At 43.4% G+C, this 19,436-nt stretch overlaps 3 protein-coding genes across 4 annotated transcripts; 2 read left to right on the top strand and 1 right to left on the bottom strand.

Moving 5' to 3' along the window:
* The first annotated feature begins 9,402 nt into the window (after positions 1 to 9,402).
* Positions 9,403 to 13,840, top strand: LOC120949092 (carcinine transporter-like). The gene is made up of 3 exons (XM_040366087.2): positions 9,403 to 10,136; positions 10,655 to 10,933; positions 11,006 to 13,840. Exons 1-3 carry the CDS (start codon positions 9,877 to 9,879, stop codon positions 12,210 to 12,212), a joined length of 1,746 nt encoding a protein of 581 aa, XP_040222021.2. The 5' UTR covers positions 9,403 to 9,876; the 3' UTR covers positions 12,213 to 13,840.
* LOC120949093 (farnesol dehydrogenase) lies at positions 13,537 to 16,022 on the bottom strand. 2 transcript variants are annotated; one of them, XM_040366089.2, is made up of 4 exons: positions 15,471 to 15,865; positions 15,143 to 15,405; positions 14,904 to 15,041; positions 13,537 to 14,714 (listed from the first exon to the last, which is right to left on the bottom strand). In XM_040366089.2, the coding sequence occupies exons 1-4, from the start codon at positions 15,766 to 15,768 to the stop codon at positions 14,679 to 14,681; spliced, it is 735 nt and encodes a 244-aa protein (XP_040222023.2). In that variant the 5' UTR covers positions 15,769 to 15,865; the 3' UTR covers positions 13,537 to 14,678. The 2 variants fall into 2 exon arrangements, with proteins under 2 accessions (XP_040222023.2, XP_040222022.2); XM_040366088.2 differs by having other exon boundaries at positions 13,537 to 15,041; positions 15,471 to 16,022.
* Positions 16,023 to 17,806: 1,784 nt separating this feature from the next.
* On the top strand, positions 17,807 to 19,427 carry LOC120953933 (transmembrane protein 183). Its single transcript, XM_040374364.2, has 3 exons — positions 17,807 to 18,238; positions 18,302 to 18,972; positions 19,041 to 19,427. Exons 1-3 carry the CDS (start codon positions 18,184 to 18,186, stop codon positions 19,323 to 19,325), a joined length of 1,011 nt encoding a protein of 336 aa, XP_040230298.1. The 5' UTR covers positions 17,807 to 18,183; the 3' UTR covers positions 19,326 to 19,427.
* The last annotated feature ends 9 nt before the right edge of the window (positions 19,428 to 19,436 follow it).

Genomic DNA, 19,436 nt, shown 5'->3' with positions numbered 1-19,436 from the left:
GTTAACGACGAAAAAAGAATCCCCCCCAAAAAACAGCAGTATTTTATGAATTTTAAATGATCAAAAAGCGTGAAATTGAATTTTGAATTTTTATGAAATATACACCCGGAGTTAAAGCATTGGCGGTGGGTGGAAAAACAGAAACCAGTTTGCACCGTGTTCATTTTTCTCTCTCGCTGCTGTAGTGAGAGAAATCCTCGTTATCCTATTTTTTTTTAACAAAATGGTGTTAAGAACGTTTTTTGCTACATTAATGTTATGTTTCCCTTATGCTTCATTGAGAGGAAGGTCTAAAAGGCACATTCAATGTTTATTAAGGTAATGATGAAAGAAATGTATAATAATTAAAACACGAAATAAGTTCTATATAAGTATAATTGATCGAAGCTTATGATCTTGTGGTATAGCGTATGAGCTTTTCACATTTTCAGGCTGGGTTTTAAATTACAGGCTGTCCCCGAGATACACGGATAATGGGGACCAAAAACGGCCGCAAAATACCGCGTATCTTGAATTTCGGCCAGCCAAGTTATAATTTCCAGCCAAAGTATCACTATTTTTTAATAATTTTGCAAGTAGGGGGTGGTTCTAGCCACTTAAATAATTATTTCATAAGATTCTGATTCTGATTTATATGACAGTTTTTATCCCTTTGAAATAGTTTTTTTTTTAACATTTGATCAAAAGGTAAATTATTTGGCATTTCGTAATTGACGTGTCAAATCAATACAATTTGCTCAAAAAACTGTCAAAGGGCCCTTCACGATTCTAGTCAGTTTTTTTTTTGTATGTAGTTTGACAGTTGGAGGCTGAAATCATGTAAACACTCCATACAAAACCGCATACACACGCGGTATTCAATCTAGATTATTTTAGACTCAAAGCTAGAATTAAAATCGAGTATCTGCTCGAAGAAATGGCAAACGAATATGGTGTTTTCATTTATCTAAAGGTGCATTAAAGATATCAGGTGGTGGAATCTAGAATCAAAGTGTATGTAGTTCAGGTAACAATAGTCTGTTTTTATAATCAAATTTGAATAACATTTTTTGACAGGACGGGTGAAAACTTTTGCTCAAACAAGCTGTCTGGAGGCTTGACGTATACTCAAAGCACTCTTTAAAACTTCATTCAGAAACAGAAGTGATAAAAACCAGCCTTCTAAATTCATACACCTTGGGATATGCCTACCTGTATAGTATACCCACTTAGATAGCTGCTCGAAAACTGCTATACAATGCAGACAGCTGACAGGCCGACAGCGGTTGTTGTGCCAAAAAAAAAAAAAAACAAAAAAACAAAACAAAAAACAAAAAAAAACAAACAAAAAACAAAAAAAATAGAAATTGCTGATTGGATAAAACATCATTTCTTTACTTATGTTGCATGTTTTAATAAACAAATTACTTGTATAGTCCTTATTTGTAGTTCTTTCGAATCCCTTTAATGGTTGAGACGTTTCGTTTAAATCAAAATAGCCTGCTATTTTAACGTATTCGCATGTCATCACCGTAATGGGTTCATTATATCCGTAATGTGTGATTGGTGTGGTAAATTTAAAATAGTTTTACGTGATGGATAGCAAAATAACAATTGTAACACATTAGATACAGACATAATATATACAGACTATATTATGTAGAGTACATAGATTTTATGACCATGAATTAATGCATGGTTTTGTATCCTGTTCGTTCTTTTCATGTTATGCTTCAATAATTCGGCTTGATTCAACGATATCTTTAACACGTTCGCTTATTTCGTCATAGCATTGAAAGATAAATCGCCTTGAAACAATTATGAACTAAGCTACTTAGTATCAAATAACTTCCTTGTAACAAGAATGAAAGATACATTGCACAGACTGTTTATTAATTAAGGTAAGCATGCAACATGATACCCAAACAAGCAAACAACAATGAATAACAAAGAATGTAACATCACATGACACAACTCTAACGTTGATCAAATTTCAAACCAAGTTATCAAAAAACATAAAAGTTAACAAACAAAACCACCAATCATGAGCTGGCCGTTTTTCTGAGTAAATAAATAAAAACAGTTAATAATACAGGTAATTCTACCAGTAATATTTCGAATGCATGGGCCATAAAACATAAAAAAGTTTGTGGCATGATTTGCAATGTTATTCCCACAAAATGCAATATTTATCAGTAACGAAACATTCATTCCAGCTCATCGTTTCAAATTCAAATTTCCGAAATAATAGAAAGGCAATTGAACTAAAATAATAATATCTCTCTTTCATGCTTTATTTATCTTTCTCCCTCTCTCTCTTTCTCTCTCTCTCTCTCTCTTTCTCTCTCTCTCTCCCTCTTTCTTTCTCTCTCTCCCTTTCTCTCTCCCTTTCTCTCTCTCCCTTTCTCTCTCCCTCGTTCTCTCTTTCCCTCTATCTATCTCTTCTTCTCTATATTGGCATATCTCTTCTATCTCTACATATATATCTCTCTTTCTCTCTCTTACCATTGTACCGAATTACATTTATGCTCTTTTTTATAAAACACTAACAAATAGCAAGCCTTTAATAGATAGCGTCCCCAAAAAAAGCCTAGTTTTGCTTTCTTACTATCTTTACCAAACACCGGAAGCTGCACTTTCAACCAACTAACCATCTCTGCCCCCTGACCACCAATGACCGCGACCACCCACTCACCGTCAATCGCCCTAGAAGTTGAACAGTTGGGGAAAACCCCTGCGGCCCCTAGGAAGAGTAAGTGGGCAAAAGTTAAAAGATTTTAATGCCAGTTTCATAGTTTCACTTCCTGCTACGGGAGATTCCGGTTCATGATGCGCCCATTGCCATCGGGGTTACCCTCCCAGGCTGCGTTTACCATCCGGGGCTCCTAGGTCAGGGCTGCCAGAATTGTTGCATAGAAGCGTGTGGGTGAAACTGCGGGAGGGAGAGGAATGTAATTTATTTAAATTCATAATGAGTTTCAAGTTAATTTATTATTTAAAAAGCAGAAAGTTTCCGGCGCCGGGTACAAGTTTGTGGGAAAGGGATCGCTTCCTCGGGCATTCTCCCGCTCTTATCTAGCTTACGAGTACGAGTAACGCATTTTCGATTTCGAATAAGAAAGTACGGTGTAGTTAACGATATCCTGGTCGGATGATACAACAATATACATAAGAGTAATAGTACTTCCCTTCTTTGGCTTGAATCGCTCAAACCTAACAGATGGTTGTGTGTTTCTTTTCTGTTCTTGCGTTACTTCAAAATAAGTTCACATTTTGTATAAGTCAAGCATTGAGAAGATTAATAATTGTAGATATAAACTCAGTTGCACTGTCCTGCAGCTTGCAGCTAAATCGGAGAAAGAGCCCACAGCGACGTGTTGAGTGTATAAATGCACTCTCGACGGGATGCACCGTTCCGCTGCTGCCCGGCCACATATAACCCGAAGTTCGGTTATATACGATGGAGGCGCATGGTACGTGCCACGTGGTCTCACGTTCTCATCCCTTTTGCATAAGACTTTTGCTTTGAGCTTCGACGTTGGGCGGCCGAACGGTTTCTGACAGCAACTCAAACCGCAAATGAATAACGTGTTAAAAAGTCTGGTAGGTGGTACGTTGTGCACCGGCAAGCTAATCTTTCTACACACAAAACCCCAAGAGCCATATGAACGTGCTTGAAACGAGATCTACTTACACCTGTGAGTTGAGCGTTGTACTGTGGAACACAGAGAAGGGAAAAGATTTTAAAGCTAAGTTTTTGAAATAGACTCTACTAGACGCTGTTGTTTCATTGACTTGCATTTGTTTAATATTAAAATTAAAGAAAAAATAAACATTTAAATATGACAAAATATTAGTTAAGTTAAAGTTAACTTATGTTTTCAATGTTTCAATGTTTTCAATATGCATTATACCTCATTCTTTAACAAATCTACAACGTATAAAGATTACAAAATCTTACACACCAAGCAAGTATTATCTTATATAAAAAAAGAAGAAAAATGAGCCACAATCATATTTTTACTTTTATTTATTTATTTTTATGGTTTCGCCTAGCATCTTTACTGTTTTCTCAAGATGTAGCAAATTTTCTTTATGTTCACCGTGTGTCACAGACAAAACTTTGGCACCTCTGTTAAGCCACAACAGACACTACAGTCGTACACAAAAAGGTGTCAAAGCCGCACAATCGAACTTCTGGCTAACTTCCTGCACCGACGTGCCTCGTTAGGCGACACTGAAACCAACGTACCTGCTAGGACAAAGTTGTCGAAACCAAACACATCGAAACGGACACCACATACCCGCACTTAGCTAATGATGTGAACAGCTACGAAGAAGGGGACATGCGGAAATGGGGAATAAAACTGCTGACGATTTTTTTGTTCACCTTTCTTGGCACTTTTGGTTTGGTTTGTCTTTCGGGAATGTTTGGTTGGTGTTGAGATTGCACCATACACACATGTAAGATAAGTGTGAATCTTTCCGCCTGTTGCAAACTGGCCAAAGATTGGCATTATTTGTCACGTAATTGGTATGCCGCTGTGGTTTGGCTAGCAGAGAAACTGTCAAAGCGGAAGCTCATTAGGTACATAGAAGAAAGGACTATTTTATTGTAATATTTTTGCCGGCTCACAGACCGGCAAATCATCATTTTTTTCCTCCCCGTAAATCTACACTTTACTATTATTTTAAGTGGCAAATCCGTATTTTATCGTTTTGAGCCAACATCAAAGACTAAAACATTTTACTGGTATTTCTGTTCACACACTATTTGGCAAACCAAATCGACATTATATTAATCCGTCTCTAAATCCCACTTTAAGATCTCCTCATTATGACTTCCGCGATATCAAACAGATGTCTAGTCTGGTGCTCCGTCATGTGTTGTATGAGAACTCACGCCTTATCTTCCCCAACTCATTAAACACCAACTATTGCATAGTGTTGCCATACTACATGAGAACGGTACCGAGATCCTTAGTATTCGGTACAGTGATGCCTAGTGTCATCATTACACCGACCGTTTGTACTTAAAAAATAACAAGCACGCTTGCTCAGCCGCATAAGTCGCACACTACATCATATCGCCCTAGTCCCGCACGGATAGATCAGACGTCAGACACAAATCATTTTGTTGTAATTAAATTAAAAATAATTGCTCCGACTAGACGGATCACACCTTCTGCGGATCACGCGCGGTAGGCCCTTCTTAGCAACTCCGCACGTAAATCGCATCCACAGCAAGGTGCCGTGGGAGCTTAAGCAAATGCTGCGACGGTAAGCATTGCAGAATGTTATACAATTCTATCGAGCTAACCCCCATGGTAATAAAGCTTGGGATTTGGCGCACAACCCAGCACGGTGACAAAATTGTAACGCCGTATCCTCCGGTTTTGCGTCCCAATTATTCGCCATCTTAGCGGTAAGCAGCTTTCCCACACAACTAATGACGACGCATGCCGAATTCACACTCGCGCCTCAGTGCAAGCTGTGCGTTAGAAAAATAAAACAACGCTAATCGCCCCAAAATCTGGGCGTTGGAAGAAACAATTTGACGCACGCAGGATGAAGATTCCATGCCGCAATTCGGCTGGGTTGTGTCTGGCAGGCTTACTCTCAGCTTTGTAATATCCACCCGAGAAAGATCGTAGACACGGCGATAGGCATTGCGATATTATTATCCGTACGCTTATGCTTAGATGGTTTAATGTGAACCTGACATACACACACAAAATTTACCGACTGTCTGCCAAGAACACGGTGTTTTTTGGGGGGGGAGACGTTTTCCTTACAATTGTCGTTTTTTTCCTCCTCGTTTGATGTTCCCCCCGACTCTTTGTACGAGGCAATGGAAGGTATACAGCAGTGTTCACCTTTGTGAAGAACCCACGGCATGCCCCTTTGTGAGCCCCTCATTCCAGCGTCATAAACATTGAAAAGGGCAAAAGGAAGGAAGGATCATCCCACCCAGCGCACACCAAAATAAGAAAAAAAAGAGGGTCGGCAGCATTTTTAATTACTTTTGCACACCCAAATCAAGCACGAAAACTGTAAAGTACAGCACCAAATGGGACCGAGATGGGTACGCCGCGTCCCGAAACGTCTACGTTTTCCTAATAGACGTGTGTTTGCATACGAATGTCCTTTCTCTTTTTTGTATATGGTGTATTCTTCCATTGGAGCTTTACTTTACTGTTGGGGCACACTTCAGCAGGCCACATATGATTCCCACACGTTCACACATTAGTACAAGCGGGAAAGATGAACAAGATCTGTATCAACTACACGAAGGAAAAACAAATAGCAAGCAAAGGGACTCATCTCGTCTGATTTTGACAGTAAATGTTTAACATCCCACACATAGACCGTGCATTCAAATGGGCAGTGAGAAAGAGGCAAACAGATGCGTTCCTCAAATTAAGACACAGCGCCGCACGTTTATGTGATTGTTTCTACTTAAGCCGCCCTGCAGCAACCAACAGGACTCCACATACGCAATAAAAGTAACCCCTCCAGCTAAGCTCAAAACAACCGTCGGTGTGAGGATGCTGGGTAGTGTGCTCTTATTTATGTTAAACATAATCCGATTCATCAAATAAAAACGGGGGTTGGTATGCTGTTTTTTTTTGTTTCTTTATTTTAATCGACCATTTAATGAGGGCCAAGTGCCGCCCGAGGGTTGTTTGTGCTTTAGCTCCCGTAAAACACAAAACACGGGACTAACGCAAACTGTTCACTGTGCTCACAAAATAGTTCGGACGACGGGGGATATTTTGATGGTGCCAAAAGCAACTGGCAGCCGTATTGCCATTCTAGTGTCATTCTAGTTCATTCTGTGAGACATGGGAAGTGAGAGGTGAAAAAGGGACAAAAGTTTTTAGCTTTAAATAGTACATTTACCCGGCTGCCGGTGAAGTTAGCGCATACGATCGCCCAACATGCTGGGATGAGTTTAACTTCTTCCCTACCCTCACAAAGAGGAAGCTGGTGAAGGATGGTAGTGAAACTTTTTCGCCCCATCCTCACCCCAACCTTTTCATTTATCTCCCTTTCCTTCTTTTCCTTCTAGACCAAGGGACGATATGGCTTGTAAGGATAAATACGCTTCAGCTTGCGTGCTCTTTCCGGCTGGCAAGAATCTGTCAGCATGTACAATTAAATTTGTTTTTATTGCATTTTAAGAACTAAAAAGCGACTGACATACACTTTCCCTCTACCTCACACTTGTTCCCTCACACTGAAGCTGTCGTCATCATCGGAAGCATACACACGCCCAGACAGGATCATACTGCACTTTTCTTTCAAACTGTACAAGGATGCAGCGGTTGAACGATGCCAAAGCAAAGCACTTTCCCGAACGAAACTCAACCGACTACTGTTTCAACCCTTAAATTCCAATTCCATCTAGGGGTTCGGGTGCTGTTGAAAAGGAAATGGATAGCAGCTAACCAGCGGAAGGTGTTTGTGTTGAAGAAAATTCCCACAAATCCCGATCGTCTCATGAAAGAAGCAATTCCAAACAGAATCGGACACGGACGCCACGACCGGTGTCACATGTCACCGTTGCGACCGTTCGGTACCGGCTGCCCAGAGGCGTCCTGCCAACCCCAGCCATTCTCTTCCGAGGTTTCTTGTCAACCGGAATGGTTGCCAAGAATTCAGCATTGGTTGTCTTTCTGTCGTCCTCTTTGTGAACCACCTACGGATGCTTAAGAATATTTTCCTTCGGTATTTGTTTTAACTTTTCCACGATTTCCACATTCTGGACATTGGTGCGTGGGGACTCCATCCTCCCCCTGTGGGCTGATGGAAACGGCGTTGAATCGGCGACAGATTAAATGCGACAATTTATTGGTTTACTTTTTTATCACCTAGTAGCAGCAGTAGTTAGTAGTAAGCCATTACGCTTCGGGAACATTTTTGGCGACCTGGAAGAAAGGAGATGTTTTCGTAGTTGATTCTTTATTCGCCAATTTTGGTCACTGTGTGCTTTTTCGGTGCCCTGAGCGAATTACGTGACCGTTGGAAGTTTCCGCTTTTGTTGTTTAAATGAATTTTGCATTTACAGGTATGTTTTGCATTTCTTGCAACTGGAAATCTACTTCCAGACTATCAGCTGTATGCGGCATTCAAAATCACGTGCAGAATAATTTAGCGTACTTTAGTAATAGTTCTACTTTTCGTTGTTAACTTTCGGAAGCATCCCTGACTGTTGCGAATTACAGATAACGATGAGAGGTAATGATTTAAAAGTATGAAAATAATAAGAGTAAAAATATATACAGGCGGTCCCCGAGATACATGGCACCTCTTATACACGGATTCGGAGATACGCGGATTTCTAAATTTGACAACTCTTTGAGGAAATTGTACTGATTTGACACATCAATTGTAAATTGCAAAATAATTTCCGTTTTGATTAAATATTAAAAACTATTACCAAAGCTTTGAAACTGTTATATTCAGTCAGAATCATATCAAATAAATCATAAAGTGACTAAAACAGCCCCTACTTACAAAATTACACGAAAGTTAGTGATATTAGTGATGTTTCTTGTTAAAAACTAAGATGTTGCTGAAAAAGTGCTTAGCAGCTCAACAAGTAGTAAACTCAATCATGAAACCATTTTCATAATTCATATCTATTGCTACCTTGAAATCGCTACCGCTTTCTCCATTGTTAATCTTTGATTCTTCATTATCGACTTGTGTTGTGTTTATTGCATATGTTTCATTCGTTTTACATTATATATTAGATTACTCTAGCTAGTTTAGATCATATTACACCATGCTTCCAGAAATGTGTTGATCACATCGAGTTAGTGCTGTAAAGAATATTTTCTATCATATTAATTATCATTACATTAAGAAAAGGATTGTTCTTTGAGATAACAAAATAGTAATTTGTTAATTTTGATAGCAAGTTATTACTACATTTTACTTCTATTTGAACGGTTGAACTGTGCTTCTGAATAAACTGACTGGTATCGCATGTGATTATTTGTAATTGCTCAAAATTATAACATGTTTAATTGGTAATTGTTTATTCAACATTCCTATCATTTAACAGATCAATTGGTTTCGATACAAAGTCATGCAATTTTGCCGTCCATAAACTGTTACGATTCGAAACATCTTAGATAGTGCTTAATGAAATAAATTCCAATATAGATCTTTCAACTGAGCCATTCAGGCCATCACTACGCTCAGCGCACCGAGTGCATTGCCATCATCTGTTGCAGCTGAGCGCAGTCGACCGTGTAAGTGGCTTGCTTAAAACAGAGCAACAAACAAACAAACGAACCAAAACACAATCATGCTACGCCCATGGTAACACACACACATACACAAAAAACACAGATATATTATTGCACCAACACCAACACTAATCGGTTGAAATGTATTTATCACGACCCTCGGCCAGCGTTCACGCCGCCGATGCACTGCGCTGGTTCATGAGCCGTTCCCTCGCTCACACCCAAACGGTTACAGATGTTACAACTACAGGTTTCGGTGCGAGCGTCTCTCAATCGGGTGACGTCTTTTTACTGAATGCATAGACGGCGACAACAACGTCCCACGATGACAGCGTACCAGAGGAGCTGACACTGCAGTCCGACCCTCGAGGGAGACAGTCCCGTATCCCGTATCTAGCGGCAGGCTTGCGCGAGACTAGCCAGAAGTTAATGATGTGTGATAAGGTAACGACGTACCAACCGTGTACCGTGTGATATCAGTGCAAATGTTAGAGATACCATGTGCTGCTAAAGAGGCCGTTTCTCACGCGTTCGTTCGGATGTTGGCTGCGCGTTCGCCTCAATTACAGGCAGATCTCGATCTTGTTCACGGATCTCGGTGTACGGCATTGGCGGAGGGAAAGAAGAAACAGACAAAATGACATCAGACGAAAGCGAAAATGCTGGAGCAGATGCTGCGTTCGATCGGATCATGGAATCAATCGGCAACGATGGTCCCTTTCAGCGCCGGTACAACATCATCTTTAACGTGATCGCGGTACTGTTTTTCGCGATGTGTGTGGTGAATGTGTTGCTCGTGCTGGCCGTCCCGGACCACAGGTGCCGTATACCGGTCACGGACAACGAAATGCTCAACACTACGGGCAGCGATCAGTGGAAGGCAACTGTGTATCCAATGTGAGTTGATTGGAATGCCCGAGAGCACGAGGTGTTCATGAGATAAGTGTGAGCTTATGACACTAATATGGCTTTTGTTTTGTTTTATGATACAGTTTTATCATCATCTTATTTTTAATACTAATTGCTTTGTTTACCATCTCCCAAAATAATTAATTCCAAACTTCACCATCAGTCTTTCTTTATCTTTATCTTTTTGGGTGTTAGATTGTTGGAGGCTTAAAAAAGCCTTATATTTAATAGCAAAACACCAACACACACTAAGTGCACAAATCACGAGTCTAGGCTGCATGAGAGATAACAGTTTAATTCTTTTGGCACTTGGAAATATCAAAGCTTAGCCGACCCGTTACACAAAAGACATGTAAGCACGTAGATTATACCGTAGAAGGTATAATTATGATAGCTTATCATCAAGTCAACTAACTCCACCTGGTGTTGCAATGTTTGGGCTTTTCGAGTAATGAGGAAATATGATCAAAGTCTATTAAATCCCAATGTTATCTTTCCTCAACCAGGGAGTACAACAGTCGTGGAGAATATGTGCCCAGTTCCTGCGAGATGTACAACATTTCTTATGATGAGCATACCACTGATGACTATACGCCACCATCGAACAAAACAGCGACAGTATCCTGTCTGTATGGATACGAGTATGATCGTACCTTCTACGATCGTACACCGGTGACGGAGCAGGATTGGGTCTGCGATCGGGAACTGTACGGCACGAATGTGTTTGCTTTCGTGCGCGTTTCCGAAGTGTGCGGGACATTTATCCTTGGCCAGCTGGGTGATCGGTAAGATAGTTGTCGAAATCAGCTAGAAGCTGATCTAACTCCTATGCGATTCTTTGATACACACATTTGCAGAATCGGGCGACTGCCGGTGTATCTGTTCAGCATAGCGACGGCTGCCATCGGGCGAGTACTGTCCATATTTTCCGCCCACAGCTACTGGCTGTTCGCATCGCTCGCTTTCATCGGTAGCTTCTCCACCAACACCTCCTTCCAGTCGCCCCTGATTATCGCGATGGAAATCTCGAAGGATGCTAACCGGGCGGCCCTCTCCCTCTGGCAGCTGGTCGGCTGGACTGCGGGTGTCTGTCTCGCCCCGCTCATCCTCTGGTGGATGCGAGACTGGAGCTGGTTCATGATCGTCACCTCGCTGCCCTGCCTACTGTTCTACTGCTTTCCCCGCTACGCGATCGAGTCCCCGCGCTGGCTGGCAAGTCAAGGACGTTACGGCGCGTGTCTGGCGCAATTGCGCAAAATTGCCACCATCAATGGGCGTCCGTTCGAACTGACCGAGCAACAGCTGAAAGCGCTCGTGCCTCGTCCCGAACGCGAAAAGACGTACGGTATCGCGTCCCTCTTCAGCGGGTGGCACATGAGCAAGCTGACCGGCCTGCTGCTGTTCAGCTGGATCTGCAACACCATACCGACGTTTACCCTGTTCCTGCTGAGTCTGCAGATGGGTGGCAACCCGTTCCTGAACAACTTCTGGCAGGGTGCGGTCGAGCTGCCGGCCTACCTGCTCGGCCAGCTGTGCTGCGATCGACTCGGGCGCCGGTTTACCAACAGCGGAGCCTTTCTTGCGGCCACACTCGCCTGCCTGCCCGTCCTGCTGCTCATCCATCGGCCCGGTACCGAGCTGTACGTGACGATGCTGGCCATTGTGGTGAAGTTTTTTGTCTGCGTCACCTACTTCGCCCTGTACCTGCAGTCGGTCGAACTGTATCCAACGTCACTCCGGCAGACTGGGACCTCGTTCGGTATCATCGTGTCGAACGTGTTCGGTGCGGTTGGACCGTACATCGTGTACCTCGGCACTAGTCGCGACCTGCGGCTACCGTTCGTGGCGATGGCACTGATTATGCTGGTCGGTGCGGTTAGCGCCATCTTCCTACCGGAGACGCTCCATCAAAAGCTGCCGGAAACGATGGACGAAGGACGCCAGTTTGGACGTGATCAGCGGTTCTGGTCGATCCCGAAGCGGCCGCCCTCGGCCACCACTACCTCCCCCACCGACATCGAGACGGAACTGCAGGAGCTACAAAAACTGCACAAACCTGCATAATGCACACTTCTGGACCGATGGAACCGAACCAAACTTTCATCAACTACTCGTACACTACACTCTCTCACCAGCTCCCTAGGGCAAAAGCTTCACGAAGATGAAGTCCAGCGAGAAGCATCACGTGCCACTTGGCTGTGGAGAGCGAGGACAGCAGCGGTTGAAACAAAATTTGCACGAAATATGTTATTGTTATCTCCCCGTACTGGGTATATATTTTTATAATCATTTCTAAAAAAACACAAGCTCCTCCAACTAGAACCATGGCCATGGGAATGGAAAATTGTGTTCTCTTGTGCTGGTGCGAGTCAAAAACAAGAACGGGGACCAGCATTATCGTGGAAAGATGAAAAAATTGAAATAATTTCCGTGCAAAGGGGGAGAGTGAGAGAGAGAGAGAGAGAGAGAGAGAGAGAGAGAGAGAGAGTCGACTCGACACACCGGACAGCAATGTTCGGTGATGAAGACGCTTTTGGAATGCTTTTCAAGTTTTCCCCTTGGAAGCTGGGTGGCTCCTGCTAGTCCTGCGGATCGTTGCGAGTGCCACCAATCCCCACACACACAAAAAAGCATCACAAAACAAAACGACGCTTCAAAAAAAAGGCGCCACCCCAGCACACAACAACAACGGCAGACTTTGAATAATTTACATTCCACACGGAGCGAAACCGAAAACTCACGGCTCGCGAAAAACACCGAAACGGGTCGTCCAAGGATGGTTATGGGGTGGTAGTAGCATGGGATTTAGGAAAGTGTGGAAACTCATCGCACACGGGACGTGAGCGCACCGAGGGCGCTGATCTATGAAGTGGTTTTCCATCCCGGACTGCACACTGTAACCTGTAACACGGTACGGTGAGGTGCGGAGGTAGAACGACTCCAAAGCCGCAAAACATACTCACACAGCACAGCAGCAGCCCAGCGGAGATGACATCTCTCGCAATTTACCGGGCGCAACAGCAGCAAATGGAGAAATGGCCCATATCACCAAGAATAAATGCGCATTCGCTAGGGCTGCATTCGGTATTCGCTATTAATGTGATACTGGTAGCATAACGCGTCCTTAGAATGCATTCTAGTAGAAAGCAACGCGCCACAAAAGAAGATTCTTTACGATTTATTACCAGTGTCGCGTGCTGTGCAATGAATGGGTCCTCCAAAAGTTATGGCGTCTGTTCGTGGATCTTCTCGGCTAGGAAACCCAGTGACACGCGTTGCGAGCCAGTATTAATTGTACAAATAGTTATGCTAAAACCGTACCAATAACATAATCGTTGCAACAGGTTTCACTGTTGAACAAATTACCCTCTGCTGCTGTAGCAAATCACGCTACAGCATCCAGTCTATACTATTACATCTTTCGCATATCACGAAACCATTACTCCAACTTTCAAAACGTGCCATTTTCCTGTACCTAATCCACAGCGCATCGTGTTTGCATCCAGCCTCGATGTACATCGCGTACATATTCGATTGCATTGCGGTGTGTGGTGCATTAGTGCAACACACAGTGCACAAGTGCAGCGTGTTGCAACCTGCTCGTTGATATAATTCTTTTAATAAAATACCTATCGTCCTCTTCTGCTCCATAAAATCCTCCCGGGAGCAGAAGATACCGACCGACCGACCGACCGACCGAGCGAGCATTTCGATCTAGATGAACACCGAACCTCCACGAGCGCGCAAGAACATGACCATTATTTCCGGTTGCACTGTTGCATCCGAGTGCAGCTGGTGGTGGATCTGTTTCGCTCTCGGCAGCGGAATCGAAGAACATGACGAAAAAGAAAAAAAAACACCCACCCCCAGAACGAAAGTAGCGTTGGCAACTTACCTACCCTAAAATGAATCCTCCTATGCAACGTTCTGCAATACGTTCTGCAGCGTTGTGGTTGAAGTGCACCAGTGCAACCTTTTTGGCACATTTTTTCTTGTTATCCCTGCTACCGAATGCAGAATGTTGTTATTCATCATTTAGTTCAGAGGATGTGTGGCACAGTGCTTTTATCGTACGTACAACTATCATTCAATTTGGATTATGCTGATACAACCGGCCTCGAAACGTGTCCGTTATTAAGGGAAATGGTTTATGGAGCAGGCAAGCAAAACAGAGACACTATTACGTTTTACAATTCTTGTTGAAATGTGTTTTACTTTAACGATTTGGTTTAGAAGTGTCCCAATCCGCGAAGAGTAAATGCCATCCAAGTTTTATAGATAGATTGCACCCTGAGGTCACGCTAATTGAATTTGTGCGCTGGATTAACGAAACATTTCCTTATCCCCATTTGACTGGATTGATTGCTGTCAATTAGTACAAATTGGAACCACATTCCAATGAACCGAACCCGACATAGCTCGACAGATGCATCAACTCAAAGCAACAATTCCAAACATATATTTTATTGAATTCTGCGTTTGTGTGTAACAAAAAATGAACGGATACCTTTAGCTGGCGGCCACGGCCTTTTACTGCATCGTTGGCATAATGGTCAGCTCATCGATCTGAAACAAGAAATTAAACCGAACCCAAGTTAACCTCGTCGCAGTATAGAATAACACAGCCGGTTTTTGATGCTCGATTCAAGCCATCAAACCACAGCGTTCGAACCCCGTCAATCCAGAGTAATCCGATAGCCTGTTGCGTATACATTGACGATTCATTGATGCGTAACCGCAAGCGACTATACTTACACGAACTTCGGGGGGTGTTGCAAGGCAATGCACGATGCTGGCGGTAATGTCCGTCACCTGGAGCTTTGGTAGCCGTTCCGCTAGCTTCGACTCGAACACCTTGATCATGTCCGTCTGCACCATGCCAGGATGAATGCTCTGAAATGGGGTGATGGGATGTGCCCCCACGCCACAAACGAAAAGATAAGCACAGTCATCATCTTCTTAGTCCCTGTGCACAGCCATCTAACCAATCTTACCGTAACTTTGATGGGCAATTTGAGGAAGTTTAACTCTTGCCGCAACACTTCCGTCATCCCAACGAGCGCAAACTTGGATGCCGGATACACGCCGAACACGGGCACCGATACGTCCGGGACGCGTTTGCCCAGCAAGCTGTTCAGCACCACGATGTGACCGTACGCTTCCCTTGCCTGCATGTCCTTTACCACTTCGCGAATGAAAATGCACGTCGCCAGCACATTCACGTTGAAGGTGTCGCGAAAATCGGACGTTTCACTCTCTGGAATTGTAACGATCCAATCGAGTTTTTCTATTTTTTTCGTGCACTGTCCTTTCCACACTTACGCGTGATAAATTGATAGCGATAAATGCCTGCATTATTGATCAGCACATCAACGCCACCGAACTCGCGGCGGATCCAGTTGAGCGTTTCCATTATTTCTCCCTCGTTGCTCACATCACACTTTTTGGCGTAAATCTTACCGCCGCCGGTCACCTTGGTGGAGAGCAGCGTGACGAGCTCGGCGCGGCGCGCTATCCCTACCACGATCATGCCCGCGTCCGCTAGCGTAAGCGCCACATCCTGTCCGATGCCCGAGCTGGCGCCCGTTACCAGCGCTATCTTGCCAACCCACTTCTCCATCGTTGCTGTATCAGAGACGAACCAATGCTGTTCAAAGGGAGGATCAACCACTACTGATGTGGACCGTTGGCGCAACGCTCCACTTAAGTATGGCTTCGCTGTATTGACAGCAGCGCTGGTTAGGCAGCAACACGTGCAAGCAACTGCCAAATAAATTTGCTTATTGAGAGCTATTTGTGCGTTTTTAACTGCAATTAAATGTGCAATTAATAGAGAGATACACGAAACGCATAGAATAAAACGTTTTTTTCCATATCCTTATCCCCACAATTGTTATGCAATTGCAATTATTTTAAAATTTATCACCAAAATCTTGCACTCCCCATGTGTACGAGCTTACCTTACATTGTTACAGTGACCGGCATAAAAAAGAGCGCACATCTAACTTTGTTTTTGTGAAAGAAAAAAATATGTTACTGTTTTATTATTATTTTTTACACTTCGATATTTGCTTATGAGTTAGCAGTGTCAAACCATGGTAAAAATGGTAAGTTTTCTTAAATTGCTGTGGCCCATTTCCATCATTCTAGAGATTTTTTAAACCAAAAATAACACGAATTTTATTATGTCTATGCATCCAGACTTGTCTCTAGCTCTGGCTCTGCCTTTCCAGACTTAAAAGCTCGAAAAGCTCTTTGGATTATGTTTAAGATGCATCTAGTACTGCATCTAGTTCTATTTTGCAACATTAGATGGGGTTAAGATTCAGACTTTGTGGAGGCCATTCCAAAGGATAATTCATTCGATACAGGGGTTTGCAGGAGTTTTCATAGCTGTGGGACACTTTAATGACTCTTTCTTCCGTGAAATGTAATGTGAATTGGACTCTATAGCACCAATGCTGGACAAATCCAATTTCTAAGAAGCCTGTCCAAAAAGGGTGACAGAGAGTTTAATTTCCATCATATGAATTTCACTTCCCATAACAAAGAGTCAAGGAAGTGTCCCACAACTCTGAATACCCCTGGAAAACCCTAAAAAACTTGCACAAATATGTTTCTAAGTTGTGTGTGTAAGTGAAAACGAAGTGTGTATAAGCATGATGTTTTTTCAAACCCCATCTTTTAAATAAATATCACGAACTTCTTTTTTGCCATGGATTGGTACTACACATTCATCAACATAAACAAATAGTGTTTAAAAAAATAATATGATAACTTTTTTCACGAAAAAAATGGAACAAATGTAAAATTGTACAAGTAAGTTCTTTATTATGACGGTCACTATATTGAGACAGTGGTTTATATCACACGTGATTCATGTTCGTAAAGCAATAGATAAGGGTTTTTAATGATTTCAAGTATAATAACATGATGCCTTTTATGTTAAAACTTCTTTTTATTGACTGCTGAGTGTTTTATTAATATAATGTTTAAAAAATAAAAGCTTTTTGTTGGTAACTTAAATTTGGAAGCAATCCATTAGTTCACAATTCGAGCCAAAATGTATCTTTACAAGTTCCTACTAATATGTATCCAGATCATTCCATAGTTAACCATTTTCGCTCACGATTCAAATGGTTGTTGTTTTTGCTTTTTCTTTTGCTATTGTTCTAAAAATCTGTTTAGTACAGCCCAGAAGCGTAGCGAATAGTGATGTGTTCACTGGAGTGCACCCACAAGTTCAATCGCACACCCGTTATTGTTAGACCGATTCTGATTCGTGTACAATCAGAACCAATTGTTTCACCAGGAGTCGTTGTCGTTCTAATTCACAGTCATCCAGAATAGGAATTATCCGGAGTCGGGGTCGTCATGAGTCGGAGTAGACTGGAATCGACTGGAAACTAGAGTCGAAATCGGCTCCGACACTGACCGAGTTGGACCGATTCCGGCTCACTTTGATCGACTCCGGACAATCTTGACTTCGAACTATTCCAATCACAGGCGACTCCAGCTCTGGATAATTCTAGTCGGCTCCAAAATATGCTGGTCGGACCTACCTTCTGGAGTCGGTTACGGGCTCGGAGTGGGATCGGAGTGGACTCCGAATATTTGCCAAATTTACCCATCACTAGTTTCGAACGTCATCCAAAGAAAATTGAAAACGTCAGTCAGTCGGATCAAAATGTAAACACAACACAGTTCATAAACTCGCTCAGAAGCAACAAAATTTAACAAATTTAACAATTTTCAAGCAGTGCCAGCGTATTACACTGCACCGCAACCGTATCGTCACCTGTTCCGCCGTAACAGAGAAATTGCACCACAAAATGATTCTTTAAAACACAAAGTTGCAAGGTTCCACTGCGCCCAGCGTTCTCCATCAAATGGATATTGAAAGATACAACACCTAGGTTGTTCAACAAATTGCCTATTGTGATTCCCACCCGCCCCTTATGCGCAACTGGTTCCAACGACCAGTTTCTCTCCGTGGCTGCATTCGAATCCCACCCTATAGTATCCTTACAAATTCATGGCATTAAGCGTGAAGGTGAAACCAACCAAAAGTCGATCCACCTTCGGGAGAGGTACTTAGCAAGAGGAATGTCGACACACTTTTCGTCCTGCCTGACTTGTTGCTCTCGTTTCAGACCCTACCATATACGATTATGCCAACAGTCCGAAGTGCTCTAACCGTGCGTCGAAGGTCAGCAGCAAGATATCTCTAGCCGAGATAGAGCTGGAAGCGGAACCGCTCGGTGAAGAAGCAGAGCAAACCATTGGAGCTGGGGGGAAAGGGCCCGCCACGGATGCACCACCGGTAGTCACGTACAATGACTACCATATCGACTTGTGGTTCCTCGTGTCAGAGTTTATTCAGCCGGAGGATGTGTGCCGGTTTGCGCTAATTTGTCGCAAAACGGCCGAAGTTGTGCAGAGTGGCCGATTCTGGACGCAGCTGTATCGTTCGTACTACGATCGCTCGATCGAGCTGCCCGCCCGCTTCCAGCCGGACAGCATGGTACGGCTGCGTGGTCTGCGCTCGGCAGTCGTACGGTCGCTCTACTATCTGTACCCGCCGTTCGTGGCACGCTTGACGATGGGAACGAACCGGCACCAGTATCGCGTCGTAGGACGACAGCTACTCACCAGCTGGCACAAGCGTACGAAAGGCTGCTGGACGTATTGCTTCCGGCTGAAGGCACCGTTCAAGCCGGGCAGTCGACCGGCCCGATCAGCCCAGCTACAGCGGGAGAAAAATTCACTCGCCTTCATGCAGGACATCTACATGAACCCGGAGGAAGGATGCCAGATTCTGATGGTAAGGTTCGGCTGAACGAGCTGCAGGATTTGCGCAAAGTAACGGGCAATGTTTCTTTTCCGCCACAGATAACGACCGACTTTCTCAAGGTGATACCAATGTACAACGAGACGCTGTTTGTGAAAAACATTGTGCAAACACTCTCGCAGAGCATGATGCGCTACAAGATAGTGCTTCAGCTGGGGAACTATTGCGGCAAACGAATAACGGACCTCGTGTTCGATCCGGTGTGCAACGTAAGCGTACTGGACTGGTGGACACCGCAGTACTATAACGAAATCGGCAGTCCGGCGGAAGACGAGTCGGCGTTGGCCGACACTGAGTGGACCGATGATTCGGATTGGGATAATTAGAGGCATGGGGAGGAACCACCGTCCCCTTGTCTGTTCGCTGTGGTAATTGTTTAAAATATTTTGAACGGAATATATGTACAAGAGTGTGATCTTCGGTCGATCGGATGCGAA

This window comes from Anopheles coluzzii, chromosome 2 (assembly GCF_943734685.1).
Source record: "Anopheles coluzzii chromosome 2, AcolN3, whole genome shotgun sequence".
In the NCBI taxonomy this organism is placed as follows: Eukaryota; Metazoa; Arthropoda; class Insecta; order Diptera; family Culicidae; genus Anopheles; species Anopheles coluzzii.
Note: the sequence above shows the minus strand (reverse complement) of the source record. Positions and strands in the feature narration are given on the sequence as shown.

Excerpts from the sequence above, each read along its gene's own strand:
- LOC120953933 (XM_040374364.2), top strand. The coding sequence starts at position 18,184 with ATGGCATTAAGCGTGAAGGTGAAACCAACCAAAAGTCGATCCACCTTC. Across the intron at positions 18,239-18,301 it reads TCGATCCACCTTCGGGAGAG|ACCCTACCATATACGATTAT; the intron begins GTACTTAGCAAG and ends CTCTCGTTTCAG. Across the intron at positions 18,973-19,040 it reads AAGGATGCCAGATTCTGATG|ATAACGACCGACTTTCTCAA; the intron begins GTAAGGTTCGGC and ends TTTCCGCCACAG.
- LOC120949093 (XM_040366088.2), bottom strand. The coding sequence starts at position 15,768 with ATGGAGAAGTGGGTTGGCAAGATAGCGCTGGTAACGGGCGCCAGCTCG. Across the intron at positions 15,406-15,470 it reads TCGCTATCAATTTATCACGC|AGAGTGAAACGTCCGATTTT; the intron begins GTAAGTGTGGAA and ends TTACAATTCCAG. Across the intron at positions 15,042-15,142 it reads AATTGCCCATCAAAGTTACG|AGCATTCATCCTGGCATGGT; the intron begins GTAAGATTGGTT and ends ACCCCATTTCAG.
- LOC120949092 (XM_040366087.2), top strand. The coding sequence starts at position 9,877 with ATGACATCAGACGAAAGCGAAAATGCTGGAGCAGATGCTGCGTTCGAT. Across the intron at positions 10,137-10,654 it reads AAGGCAACTGTGTATCCAAT|GGAGTACAACAGTCGTGGAG; the intron begins GTGAGTTGATTG and ends TTCCTCAACCAG. Across the intron at positions 10,934-11,005 it reads CTTGGCCAGCTGGGTGATCG|AATCGGGCGACTGCCGGTGT; the intron begins GTAAGATAGTTG and ends ACACATTTGCAG.